Raw genomic sequence first — 13720 nt, 5'->3', positions numbered from 1 at the left:
TTTTTTACCAGAATTTCGAATTGTAGGGGTCCCTTCGAAAATGTGTACCTTCCAAAATCGTTGCACATAAATTAAAATGATTGACGCTGTTTGATTTCTGAATGTTTGCCGCATCTGCTGAGTGTTTACTCAATAACCTGCTCAGTCGCATATGCCTACTGCGATTTTTTAAACATAACGAACTAAAAATGTCAAAAACTCATTTTTTTCAAATGGCACTCCGTATTTATTATTGCACTGGTCGAAGGCTTTTTTGACAAGCTTTTGAACAATATAAGGTTTGTATAGTCGAATCTGAAAATCTAGGGCGCTATCCTAAAATCGCTAAATTTGGTGCAATTTTTCCGTTAAAAAGACAATACAAAAATCTAGTAAGCCTAACAAAAGATAATGACACAATATGGTCACTCCATAAAGATGAATCAACCAACAAAACAATGTTTAACAATTAAACATTTAATTATTTTAGTGATTTTTAGTAATTTTAAGATAGCACCCTAGATTTTCACATTCGACTATACAAACCTTATACCGTTGGAAAGCTTGTCAAAAAAGCTTTCGACCAATGCAATAATAAGTACGGGGTGCCATTTGAAACAAATTTTCGAAGGGACCCCTGCAATTCGGAATTCTGGTAAAAAAAAAAGCTCCACTGATCAACAACGATGGCAGATAAGTAAAAACGACCTGTGTAGATTTGATTCACAATTTAGCATAGAATCCAAAAATGAAATCAAACTGGGCAGGTTCCCTTTAAAAAAACATAACTTTGGTGTTTTTATAATATTGGGACACCTGTATACCGCAATATTTTCCAAATATGCAATAGAAGCGTAGCTATCATCTAGAAAAAAGAAAAAGTTGATATCTTTAATAACAAACAAGTTATGAAGCTTTTTCGCAACTCTGGGACACCCTGTATAAACAAATGTTACCAATCATTTGATTACAAATTCTTCGCTTTGAATTTTTACGTTTCTTTTAACTTCCACAACGTACGACAGTTTCCTGATGTTTCTACATATGTTTACACACTGGGGTTTTAAGAAAATCTGAGAAACTGCAACAAATGAGTCATCTGTGGATGAAGAAATCCCGATCCGCGGATTGCATTGTTATGATTTATGAATGAAGGACGTACGAAAATGGAAATTTTACCGATGACACGTCAAACTATAATTCCTGAAACACCAATAACACGTTTAACTGTAATTCTTGAAACACATTTTTCGTGAAGAAAATTCAGCATAAGCAAAGAACAAATATTTCCAATTTTTCTTTCACAAATTGTAATTGGGATATTCACGGCATTTTATAAATCATAAGCGAATTTAATTTTTGCTATAAAGTTTTGAAAAAAAATCGCTAAAATAAGAACAAACGACTAAATTGGTTACACTTGGTAGCTCCTTTTCACTTCTTCGAAATTTCTAACGAAAATTAAGATCGTAAAACTCACTCGACATTTATTAATCATCCGAAATCTTTGGCTGTATAAAAAAATACGAGATTCTCAACAATTTTTTCTCCTTACAATATATTTCCTAAAAGTAAACCTTATCTTTGGTTTAACGCAAAACTGTTGATAGATTGTGAAAAGTAAATATGTTACTCCTACATTCAAAATTCCAATCTTGGTATAATACATATACCGAATTACTCACCAAAATGAGAAAAAATTAAAACATTACATATTTCACTTTTAATTACATTTCAAATTTTTCAAAATTTCTTCAAGAGGCTGCTTAACATTCATTGATTTCAAATACAGCTTCGAAAAAAAAATGCACTCAAAATATTGGTTCTAGTAGACTGGACGAAAAGGAAAAAAACAATTACTTTGCATTTTCTATATCGTTTTAAAGTTTTTCTACTAGAGTTTGGAAAACTAACATATTTGAATACTAATTTGAATTAGGAAAAGTGGAATATTTCCTAACAAGTGCGGAAACACTAAAAACTAAAAGTTCAATTTTGATCGTTTCCTGAGATACGTAACTTGAAATCTGTCAAAGATAACCTCAAAATTTACAACTAATTGATGTTTTCTTTTAAGACTTTCCTTAAACTAACACGAAAAAAGTTGTTCAATATTCGTGCGATGTTACTTTTCAGGTATTCGGCCTATCCTATTTTACATATTCTTCAATATCAAATGATTCACTATAGCAGACATTTTAAAAGAATTTCCGTAAATTTACTCGAGTGAACACTTGAAACGCCTTCACAAACTTTGTTTTTTTTATAAACATAACTGTTTCTCTTCTACAGTAACGAAAACAGAACAATTTTGATTTCACTTTTTAATTTAGAAATACATACATAATATGTATGTGATTATAGAAAATTGAAAATATCCAAATTTAATTTATTTTTCCAAATTCCAGTAGAAAAAACATGTGTGCAATGTAGTACATTTTCCCGACTCTGAAGGCCCGACTAATAAAACTATAATATTCACCAAATGCAGAGAGCGGCATTGTGTAGTTGTATTTCCCAAAGTACATATTACGAGTAAATCTGAACTTACTAAGAACGCTCCCTGCAGATGAGGGGTTGAATATTCGTTCGGAGTTTCTATCTGATTTGACAAGAATTATGAATGACAAAAATGATCCTTATGGCAAATTATTTTTAAGGTAAAATTACAATGAAACGGTCGGTACCACCATCTTCATCTGATGTCCCTTCGGTGAACAATTGAATATTATCGGTTTATTAGTCAGGCCCTCAGAGTCAGATAAGTACAAAATCCATTTTTTCCGTAGACCGTAATACGGAAAAAAATTAATTTCCTAACTTATTGCATAAATAGCTATTTCAAACTCTCTAATGAAGATTAATTTTATACTCTACGTAACACTTATTGACATCTGAAATATTCGATTTCCTCAAATTAGTCTTTAAATATTTTATTTCTGTTTTGGTAAATGTCAGCATGAATTTATAAGGCATTGTCCATAAATTACAAATAACATTTTTCATAATGACGGTTGCTGTCAATAGTAATAATGTCTGCTGTATGCAAAAACAAGCAAAAACTGTTAAATGTAACAATTTTTTTAAGTGAAACATTTATACCACGCTAAAGTAAAAATAAAAGTTGCTTCTGTATGAAAACGAACATCAAATTCCTTGGTAAAGGATCTTGAAAAATAAATAAAACAATATGTATTTAAATTTCTTCGCAAAATCACGATTATTTACACTGAAATCAGTTTTTTTTTTAGTAATATAAAAGATCAAACAGAATTAAGATAAACTGTCATTGTCACAATTTTTCATGGCAACACTGCACTCTATGTAACTGTCACCTATTTTAATGGAAAATTATAATTTTTACAATTATTTACATCGACACTCTCGTAGCCCACCAAAGGAAAGAGGAAGTACCAATTTTGTATAATTTCAAGGCTATGTTAATCTATCTAATGAAATTCGACTACTTTTGGTATTTTTACGCATTAATTTAGAAACGAGGTTGGCTAAACTGTGATGTCACAAGTGTCAACAAGAGTTAAAATTTCGTCATACATAATTTTACATCGGTAATAAATCAAAAATTGTTAATTTCGGTTTATAGAGTGTCAAAGAGAATTTTTTCAATGCAGTTTTCAAGAAGAAACCAGCAATTCAGTTTCACTGTGTCTCAAAGCAAAAACTTCAATTGGGAGTCAAAAACCGAAAGCTTCCGTATACTTTCTCTCTACGTACTTGCATAAATGGGACACTCTGTATTTAGAAAACCGGAAAGGATCCATGGGTACTTTGCGGTGAGCTATAATAAAGATAAAAACTCTGAGTCGTTAGAAACAGTAATTGAATTTGTGAAGAAAATTTCAGTCACTTGAAACTAGGTTTTTCGTAACACCAAGGATCAAACAAAAATAAAGAGCGATCAAATTAATTTGTAATCAAGTCATCCATGGATTTGAATTCGTATGTCTTTTCGATTGATATGCACAGATCTAACCTGTGTTTTAAGCTGTGTTTTTTGTTCAAGAAACGATATACGATTTCGGATTCATGGATAACTCGATTACAAATTAATTTGATGGCTCGATAGATCGTCATTGTGACTGTATTTAATTGCTCAGGAAAACTGACATAACTCTGAACTGTCAACTTGAAAATCAAATGTTTTAGTCTGGAATTGGTAACAATGCGACTGCATTTCGTACAACTATTTTTTTTTAATAAATTAATTTCAACATTTTATGCAAGCATCAAATCATTTTCCAAAACATAAAATCGATAGAAAACGTCAAAGAATTGGAAAAAGCATGTAATGAAAAGTTGGCAGGTTGCCTTTCAAAGTTGGCTACGACATTTAATATCGACATAAGTGTCAAATGATAATTTTCCGCATTAGTTCTAGTGCAGAAACCGAATCAAAAATTGAGATACATACTAAAAAACAACCGAATTATTGAAAGTAGAACCTTTGCCGCATATTAAACAGCACCGTTCAAGGTAAGTCGGAATCGTTTCAGTCACCAACAATTTCGGTTAAAAAAGCGTTGTCTCAAAGAGCGCCTTTTATTGCGACAAATCAAAAATTTACCAGTTCGTGTGGAGGGTCAGACTCGGACAACACTGCCAATGTTATGTTGACTCACCGGTGGGAAATCATTTTGCAGAATCGTCCCGGATCGTTTAAAAATGTATTGACCAGTTTTCCAAGTTGAGGTGGCCCTTCCCTTCTTCGATAAACCGAATAAAATCACTATCGGCAAAAATGTCCCGAGTCACATGCTACTGTACTTACTTCTTTTTTTCCAGGTTCACACTTTAACCCGAGATAATTCCAATATTTATGATTCATTGTCAAAACAATATATCCAGTGTGGTTCAATAAATTTCGAATTTGCCCAACGAGACGTACTCGCGGTCACAAGGGGGCCACCAGCGTCGTGAAAGTTAAATAAAACACCTTGCTAATTTGGCTCTAGATTGGGCTTTTTAAAATAAATTCCACGAACTGCCAAAAATATTATGCAACAATTTCCAAGTGCAAAACCAAGAAATCAAAATTTAGGTTAACAGTAACGATTTTTCGTCGAGTCGCGGCAAACAGTGGGACCCTCTGGGGCATAGCGCTAACAGGTGCTAATGAGTGGCGAGGTGCAGCCTCCAGCATTACCTCATACAACAAATTTAGGAAATGATCGAATTTTTGACTTACCTTGTTAAATCCAATAACACCAATTATGTCCCATCGACGAGCCGAGCAGAAACTCACGAGGCGACACTGTACGTACCATATCTTATAACGCGGCCTGCACAATTACGAACTTACACTGTAATCAAAACACAATAACTAACCGCTATCACTATGTTGACAATACTTTTTTATACAGGATGATTCTACTTGTCCATCGCCGTGCAGCGCCAAGGTTATAATGCAGGTTGCGGGTTTCGAAGTGGGGGAATGCGGATCGGAGAGGTGGCAACACTGAAGACACCCGGTTTCAAAGATTTTTTTTTTCGAAATCAGTTGCCAACGTTTCTGAACACAGTTTCTGACAGTTTCCACCAGATTTTCAGGGGCAGCTTTTCCGCGATGCCAACGTTGTAGAATGAAAAATTAAATGACACATCGATTGAACAGTGATAAACTGATAAAAATCTAAGTTTTATTGATAATGATTAGCAGGATACATTGACTGATAAATGCTTATAGATAACATGATAGAGAATTGTTTGAGTTGTTCTTGTAAAAAAATTGATTTGGAATTCATAGATTTCTGCTACGGCATGGATATTGAATACGTGGTCAGCGACACCACGCTAGATAAAAAATATTTACAATCCAATTTACCATGTTATCTTTTATTAAATATTTGGAGAATGTTAATCAAACGATAATTTAAATCGACTGAAACAAATATATTTCTATTTTATAATATGTATATACAATTTGTGAAGTGTTTCATAATATTGTATTGGAAACAATGAGCCATCGAAACCTTCGCGAAAACTTGCATTCGAATGATCCATATGTTTTAGAAAGTTAGAAAAATACAGTAAAATTACACATTTCAACAATTACATGAACAATACTATCTATATCAACAGAACAAAGCATTCAATCCCTGTGTTGAGGCGGTGGAGTCGTTTTTCAAAAGCTTGTCTGTGCTTGATTCAGTGTCATCCCAAGTATCAAAAGTACTTTCGTGCTATTGCTGACAATTTGAATATTTTAATATTTAGCACTTTAAATGATTCCAGAAGAAAATATCCTTAGAAAATTGTTTCTACCTTATTCTTTTATAAAAGATTTTTCATTCTTTCTTAAAATTATTATTAAAAAGTAAATTAATTTCTCATTTTCCACCACACAAAAAAGATAAAAACAGCCTACTAGATATTGTCTTAGAAGGGCTAATTTATAGAAAGAGAATTAAATATTAAACTAAATTTTAATGCGCGATTAACCCACGAATCCCAAATTTTGATTGGTTTAATCTGATCACGTGTTCAGTTAACCTCGCATTTGATTACGGTTAACTTAATTTCGCTTCTGTAAACTAGCTCCTAATCTTCCATATTTCTAGATTTGAATTATTTTCACTAATTATAAGGATAAATTATTCGATGGTAAACTTTTTCAGGTGCACAAATGAAAATTAGGTTAAATCGATTTAAAGTAGTTCCTCGACTGCTTATCTTGTCAACTGTCACACTTAAAAAAAGATTGACATGAAATGCGTGAAAAACCCAAATTTAACGCTTGTTAATAATGTTACAAAAGAAATTTTCTTTTTCAATAATAAAAACAAAAAAAGACACGTTTCTCTTGTTCTTCCGAATATGTCAGACTGACCATTAATCCAAGATTTTCTGAAACAATCTTGGATCTTAGCAAACTGTTTCCATCATTAAAAATCCAAAACGATAACCCTCACGACATTTTGTACTTGCAAGACAAGTTTGTTTTTTAAATTTCTTTACATTTTTGTATTGTACTTATTTTTTTTTTTTAGTTTTTATGATAATCTTTATTAAAACGATGTTATTTATGATTATTGTCTCTTTTTTACTTTTGTCTTGGATATATGTACCCATTTTAGCGAAGCACCCGGTATAAAACTGAACAAAACAACAATCAATGGTAAATAGAAAAAATTAAAGCATTTTCTTTGTCTCGTGGTCATTGCTCACTGGGAATATTTTCACTATTTGTTAAACTTCCATCCTGACCGCCGTAATTCAATGGAACATTGTACACCCTGTAGAAATCATCATTATCGATACCCCAACCCCTCTCCGGCAACAGATAAGTGATCTGGTCGAGACTGTTAATCTCCGCCGTCCCAGAAAAATTCAACAGGACCTGTTCTTGCTCCTTCACCAGAGTACACTTAGGGTCGCCAACTTGCGACTGCAAAAACACCATCTTAGAGCTTGACTGTGCGTCTGCTTCTTTCTGCTCCTCGCACTCTTCTCCACCAATCAAAACCTTCTTTATTCTTCTGGTTTCTTTGACAATCTGATGGACCCGATGCTCGTGCCTCTTCAAATGATTCAATCTCTTGTACGTCTTACCACAGACGGTGCAAACGTGCGGCCTCACGTCAGAATGACTGTCTTGGTGTCGCACCAGTTCTGAATTTCTCTTGAACGACTTGTCGCACTTGTCACATCTGAACTGTTTTGTCTGAAATCGATCTCGTCAAATGTTGAAAGCTGTTTTAACAGAATGAGTACCTGGATGTGGTTGTAGGTGATGTGGTCGTTGAGATTAGCGATGCTGTCACAGCTCTTTCCGCAATACTCGCAAGTGTACTGATTGTTCTTCCGGAAATGCAAAGCGACATGTCTGTCCATGTTGCACTTGTGGACGGTTTTGTAATCGCAATGGTCACAGGAAAAGAACTGTTTCGATATGTTGTGGACGCGGTACATGTGTTGTCTCAAGTCATAACGTTTCACAAAGTGTTTCCCGCATTTTTCGCAAACGATGTCGCTTATTTCCGGACTGAATTTCTCGTGGTTGATGGTTATGCAATGTTTGTAGTAAGCGTAGGGCGAGTTGAAGGTCTTTTTGCAATACTTGCAATTAACGCTTCGACTTTCTTCTAGAAAAAAAAAACCTCATTCATTTTTTTAGCAATTACAAAATCTTATATCAAGATCAACGTCTTATAAAGAGTGTTTTTTTTTTAAATTTGGCGTCGAAGTTGGCGTTGGAGAGTCGATTGAGAACGCACCGCTCGTGTAAAAGCGTAAGATTCAAACGGTGCATCCGTGGCCCGTTACCCGTATAGTGGCATTCACAATCGACTCTTCAACGCCAACTTCGACGCCAGATTTTAAAAAACACCCGTTACAACCACTATGGAGGTACTATTGACAGGAGGGAGAGCACTATAGTCCATTCATTTTAAATCTTGGGTTTAGTAATAAAACTTGCCTGCTTTGACACTTGTCCGAAACTCAGTGAATCTAAAACTGTGTTCAATACCGAGTGTCAACTACCAAACCTGACCATAGGAATTTAACATGAAAAATAGTTTTTGCGTGATTTCAGGTACCTACTTCATTAAGAAATTGATTAAATTTAACATTTGTTAAATGGTCAAGTTATTAGAAACATTTTTATTCACATTTATCAAAATGTCGAAATATGTTTGTGTTTAAATTTACTACTAAAATCGCCCAATAATTTTATTATTAAAAATACCGTCCCAAACATTAAATTTCTGAGGGCATTGCGTTCTTGTAGTTAAATTTATCCGCGGATTTTCTTGAGACAAATATCGAGTGTTCTGGGTGGCTCATTATTTAACATACATTTGCATTCGTCGGTAAAACATCTGTTTTTAGGTACTATAAATATGTTCTGCTTACCTTATCTATACGACGAGTGCAGGTAATAATAAGACATCCCAAGCGTAGACAGAAAGTACATAATAATGGGGTTTTCCCGAATTTTAAAAATACAGGACCGGCCGGCCCTAAGCCACTAAACAATTACAGTCTTAGTTGTACCGTTCAAAAAATAACTTGTGTTGTGTAAAGTGAATTCAGTGCCTTAATTTTACTCAATATGTCAGGTGGTTTGGGTCATTTGACTTATCAGTCTGAACAAATTATTATTAATGTGCTGGAATATTTGTTGCCAATACTGGTGAATCATCTAATGTTGACTCAAGTTGCAAAAAACCACTTGTCATTTGCAACAGCATTTTTTTCATATTTTTGAAGCAAATAAAGGCACAAAGGGACCAGAAAATCATAGTTTGGATTGAATATTTTCCATATAAGTACAGTTTTAAAGTAATTTCAAATGACTAATGGCATAAAATTGCTGTTGCAAATGCAAAGTGGTTTTTTGCAACTTGAGTCAACTTTAGTGAATTTGATTCAGATGACGATTAATTTTCTATTTGTTTATGTAAGTATTTTATTATTTTATTTATTAATTTACTTTAAAGTATACATGTAATGGATACTTTATTAATTACTCTTATTTATTTATTTAGTAATCTTATTTCTCAAATACAAAATTTCCCAATACAAAATCAACAATCTCTTAACATTTTTTTGGTCACTGATCGCAAAATATGTTTTAATTTTTTTTTATTTGCAGATACTTTAAGGTCTCTTTCTTTTGCTCGTCGATAAGATGGTGAAAGTACGACGTGGTACCAATTTTATGTGAACAGAGGGATTACTACTTTACAGTACCCACACAATGAAAACTTGCCGCTTTCGTAATTTACGGCGTTTTGAGTTTACAACTTTACCCAAGATTTAAAATGAATGGACTATATCACTATTTGAAAAAAGGGGAAATGCCGCGTAAATGCGCACTGCTATAAAATAGTACTAAATACAGAGCGCAACATGTGCCTCTCCAGTGGCGTTTTTCACTCACTTTGCAATCCTACCGAATTACAAAAAGTTCAACAATAACAAAACAACAAAGACAATAAAACAGCACCCAAAGACGGAGAAAATTCACGCCGGAACCACTCACACGTAAAGCCGAAACTAAAATGGCTGAAATGGGAAATGCCCAAATTCCCTAATTGCCCCCTGTTGAGCACGCCAGTGGAAACATCCCAACAGAGGGCCAACAGTGTCACTAACGCTGGCGCGTAGTTTGAAAAGAGTCATAAAGTTGTATTCTACTAGACAGTGGCCGACTGATATCTAAAGCATTGACAGTATCTATAGGGAATCATAGAGGAGTTTTTGAGAGTTAAAATTGCATTGACAGCCTGGTTCCCACAGACTTTGTCCCACGTCACTGGACTTTGTGAAGTAAATGCAAGCAAATCTAAATAGTTAACATTATAATTTATAATTTATTTTCCACTCTAGAAACATTTTGATAATTAACAATTTTATTTAAACACAAATAGTGCCAATTTTGACAAAAACAGTGCAGCCAATTATCAATCGAAAAACGCCCCTGGGAACCAGGATGGAGCCAACTCTATTTAATGTACACTGACAGACAAAAAAATTGTCGCCAAAATGCCTTTCATTATTTTTATTATGTAAAACATGCTTGCGAGCCTTCACAATAATATGTCATAAGTGACAAATATTTTAAATAATTTTAAAATACCAAGTCATTTGACCAGACATTGGTTAACCTCAAAGTTAGAAGTATGATTTACATTAATGAAACATTAAATAAAATGACAGTGCCGTCAAATGAGTGACGACAATTTTTTTGTCCGTCAGTGTACTATAGTTATTTACGAATCAAGTACTGGAAGACGATGTTCCTGCATGAGCGCATTTTTTAAAGCACGAGCGACGAAGGAGCGAGTGCCTTTAATTAATGCGCGAATGAACGGAAGATGTCTTCACGCAAGTGGTTCGTACAATATTTTTTGTACGAACATTAAATTAAATTTTTTTGTTTTAATACATTAAACATAAACGAACATAAAACCAAGTAGGCAGTGATCTTTGGTTATTGGAAACAATTGCTTCACTTGATATTTCGATTTTTGCAATAATTTGTGAATTTTGTAGGAACAATTTTCATCGATTATAAATCTTTCCGTAATTTTTTAATGGAGGAAAACCCAGGGAAGTTGTATTTTATGAACTAAATTTTATTATTATCAAGACAGATTTTTTTTTGAATGCCTCAAAGGGCCAGTGTTTTTTGCAATTTTTACATTCGAGTCGACCGGGAAGCATTCGTTTCGGAGCGAGCGTTGGATGTTGGAAGCGTTGCTTTCAAGGCTATGAGTACAAAAAGTTTAAAAAGGCATTCACGTTGTTTTGGCATAATGAGAGCCAATTTGGTAGTAAAGCTGTCTGTTGAATTAGTTTATGTTTTTCTAAGTTTGAGGTTATAAATAGCATCGATGTCTAGTGCATTGTTGTCAGTTTTGCTAATTTGCAATCAAAGAATAATCAGACATTGCGGGAAATTCAGCAACATGTTATGTTCATTTTGATGGGTCCGCATGTCAAGCACTTCGTGGCGGAAATCAAACAGTGTGTTCAAAAAAAAAAATTAATCACGTGAACGATGTTTACTAGATTTTATCACCTGTGTGTTTCCTCATGTGGATATGAAACCGACTTTCTCTGTGGAAAGCTATGGGACAATGGGGGCAAATGAATCTCGGATTTAATCCCTCAACTTGATGACCCTGTTGCTTGTGCTTGATGGCCTTAACTCTCGATGCATAAGACTCATTGCAAGTAACACATCTGTACTGATTGTGGCGCTAAAAAAAAAAAAAATTAACAACAATACACACTGCATTAGTTACTATGCACTTTCAAATGGTACAAGTACTGTTGTCTTCTGGAAAATTTGTCTCCACATTTGGAGCAATTGAAATGCTTCTGAAGATCGTGCTGTTTTTTGTGTGCTTCATATTCTTCAATAGAGTCACTAATCTGTCCACACTCCAAACAAACACACTTGTCTGGAAGATGTTGTCTTAAATGATAAAATAACGAGCACTTTTTGATATATCTGCAACAACAATTGTATAATAAACTGTTTTTTGTGTTGCAGTTGGCAAACCTCTTTTCACAGTGGTCACACTTGTAAGTATCTCTCTCAAGTTTTATTGCATGTACTTCCAGTAAGTGTCGTATAAGCTGCACCCGGCGTGTCAGTACTTTATCACAGTAAGAGCAATTATTGCGTTTGTGTCCCTGCAAGTGACTCTCTAAGGTCCTTTTTGAAACAAACTCCTGCAAAAAAGTGTTTATGAAGAAATAACAATTGCAAAATGCTTAACTCACTCTGGGACATAAGTTGCATTTAAATTTCCACTTGTCATAGAATGAAGGGTGGCAGTAGTTACTCTGATGCCATTTGAATGGGACACTGCCATTAAAAGTTCTCTTACACTTGATGCAAGACCGAGGCGCCCCCACATGAGTCTGGACATGTTTCAACATGAGTTTTTTAGTTTTCTCACTGGCATTACAAACTTTACATTTAAAAATGATTTTTTTCAGAGAAACAGTGTTGCCATCTGAATATTTTATTTTCCTATTTTTGTCACACCTCAAGTTGTACCTCTTTTTTTGCACTTTACAATACTTGTTAGTTTTCTCTGCAGATGTACCTTTTCTTCGAGTTGCTTTAGATGAGTCTGAAGAACAAGCAACGTTCGAGTCATTACTAATGTAGTTTCGTATGTAGGACATTGCTTCTGTCTTATCATTTTCGTCAAATTTATTCAATTCCTTAAGTATATCGCCTATCTGAAAATCGTCAATTAGGTTGCGAGTTCCGCTTTTATTTAATTTTACCTGGTTTTTGAATGAGGTCAGTTTCTTAATATTTTGGCCGGTTATTCGTACGTGCCTCATTTTACTTTTTACATAAAATTAATAATACTTGTGATTAAACGTATTAAAATAATACTGAAAAACGCGACATTATTTTTTATGGGTTTTCGAGTTTATTAACAAAACGTCAACACATGACAAATGTCACTTTGAGGTTATGTAAAAAAAGAAAATATCTTCCGCCAAAGTGTGTAAACACTTTTGACCAAGAGATGGCGTCAATTAAAATTCCATTTTTTTACAGTGTCTTGTCATAATGAATTAATTATTGTATCCACTGAATTATAATAACATTATAATTTTAAATCACAATTCATTCAAATTAAAGCTATTTTTTTTAACTAGAAATATATCAGTCAAATAACGAGTGTGTACCTAATGATATAATAATTTTAAATTACAATAGAAAAAACAATTATGTATGTAATTGAAATAATTATTTATTAAAATTTAACATAAAATAACAATTGAAATTAAAGCTAATTTTTGAAAATTAGAAATATGTAATAATTATTAAGTACAGATAACGTGTGGGCTAATGATGGCAACTTAATTGACGAAACGAGAATAATTGAATCTACTTACGAGATTAATAAAACACTTTGGCATTAAGAATTTGCCAAACATTAATCAATAAAATATTCCGATTATGCAATCTAAAAAAATTCTGAAACGTGAGAATTGACATTTGAAGGTTACCCGAAGTTTATGTTTAGTTAAATAATATCATTATCATTAGATGTACAGTCATGTTCAAATAAATCTGGGACAACTGTTGTAACGTACTATGGCGGACAATAAATTTAGGCCGACAAATTTCTGACATTTCAAAAAAGTCAATGCAAGCGACCATTTATTGTCATTATGACTGATGTGTCAGTTTGTCAAACTGAAGGTTTTCAAGCTGTTTGGCGTTTCCTTCGCCCTT

General features: G+C 33.6%; 2 protein-coding genes and 1 long non-coding RNA gene across 6 annotated transcripts in view; 1 reads left to right on the top strand and 2 right to left on the bottom strand.

Moving 5' to 3' along the window:
- The window catches only part of LOC138124052 (oxysterol-binding protein-related protein 6-like), a 48212-nt gene extending 42827 nt beyond the window's left edge, over positions 1–5385 (bottom strand). The window contains exon 1 of one of the 2 annotated variants that reach the window (XM_069038971.1): positions 5186–5385. The gene's annotated coding sequence lies outside the window, so the exon portion shown is untranslated. The remainder of the gene's footprint in view (positions 1–5185) is intronic. The other variant, XM_069038969.1, reaches the window with a different exon arrangement.
- On the top strand, positions 4207–6613 carry LOC138124055 (uncharacterized). Its single transcript, XR_011156991.1, has 2 exons — positions 4207–4473; positions 5361–6613. It is a non-coding gene; the product is annotated as an uncharacterized lncRNA (long non-coding RNA).
- LOC138124053 (zinc finger protein ZFP2-like) lies at positions 5869–12960 on the bottom strand. Of its 3 annotated transcripts, none has more exons than XM_069038974.1 (7): positions 12754–12960; positions 12238–12705; positions 12014–12186; positions 11761–11962; positions 11528–11708; positions 7711–8078; positions 5869–7660 (listed from the first exon to the last, which is right to left on the bottom strand). In XM_069038974.1, exons 1-7 carry the CDS (start codon positions 12811–12813, stop codon positions 7154–7156), a joined length of 1959 nt encoding a protein of 652 aa, XP_068895075.1. In that variant the 5' UTR covers positions 12814–12960; the 3' UTR covers positions 5869–7153. The 3 variants fall into 3 exon arrangements, with proteins under 3 accessions (XP_068895075.1, XP_068895074.1, XP_068895076.1); XM_069038973.1 differs by having other exon boundaries at positions 7711–8081; positions 12754–12959; XM_069038975.1 differs by having other exon boundaries at positions 7711–8081; positions 12238–12701; positions 12754–12953.
- Between the last annotated feature and the right edge of the window lie 760 nt (positions 12961–13720).

This window comes from Tenebrio molitor, chromosome 2 (genome assembly GCF_963966145.1).
Source record: "Tenebrio molitor chromosome 2, icTenMoli1.1, whole genome shotgun sequence".
NCBI lineage: Eukaryota > Metazoa > Arthropoda > Insecta > Coleoptera > Tenebrionidae > Tenebrio > Tenebrio molitor.
This window is presented reverse-complemented; position numbering and strand designations above follow the sequence as displayed.

Coding starts and splice junctions, on each gene's coding strand:
- LOC138124053 (XM_069038973.1), bottom strand. CDS start 12,813: ATGAGGCACGTACGAATAACCGGCCAAAATATTAAGAAACTGACCTCA. Junction 11,709..11,760: donor AGTACTTGTACCATTTGAAA/GTGCATAGTAAC, acceptor TTTTTTTTTTAG/CGCCACAATCAGTACAGATG. Junction 7,661..7,710: donor TCACCTACAACCACATCCAG/GTACTCATTCTG, acceptor GATCGATTTCAG/ACAAAACAGTTCAGATGTGA.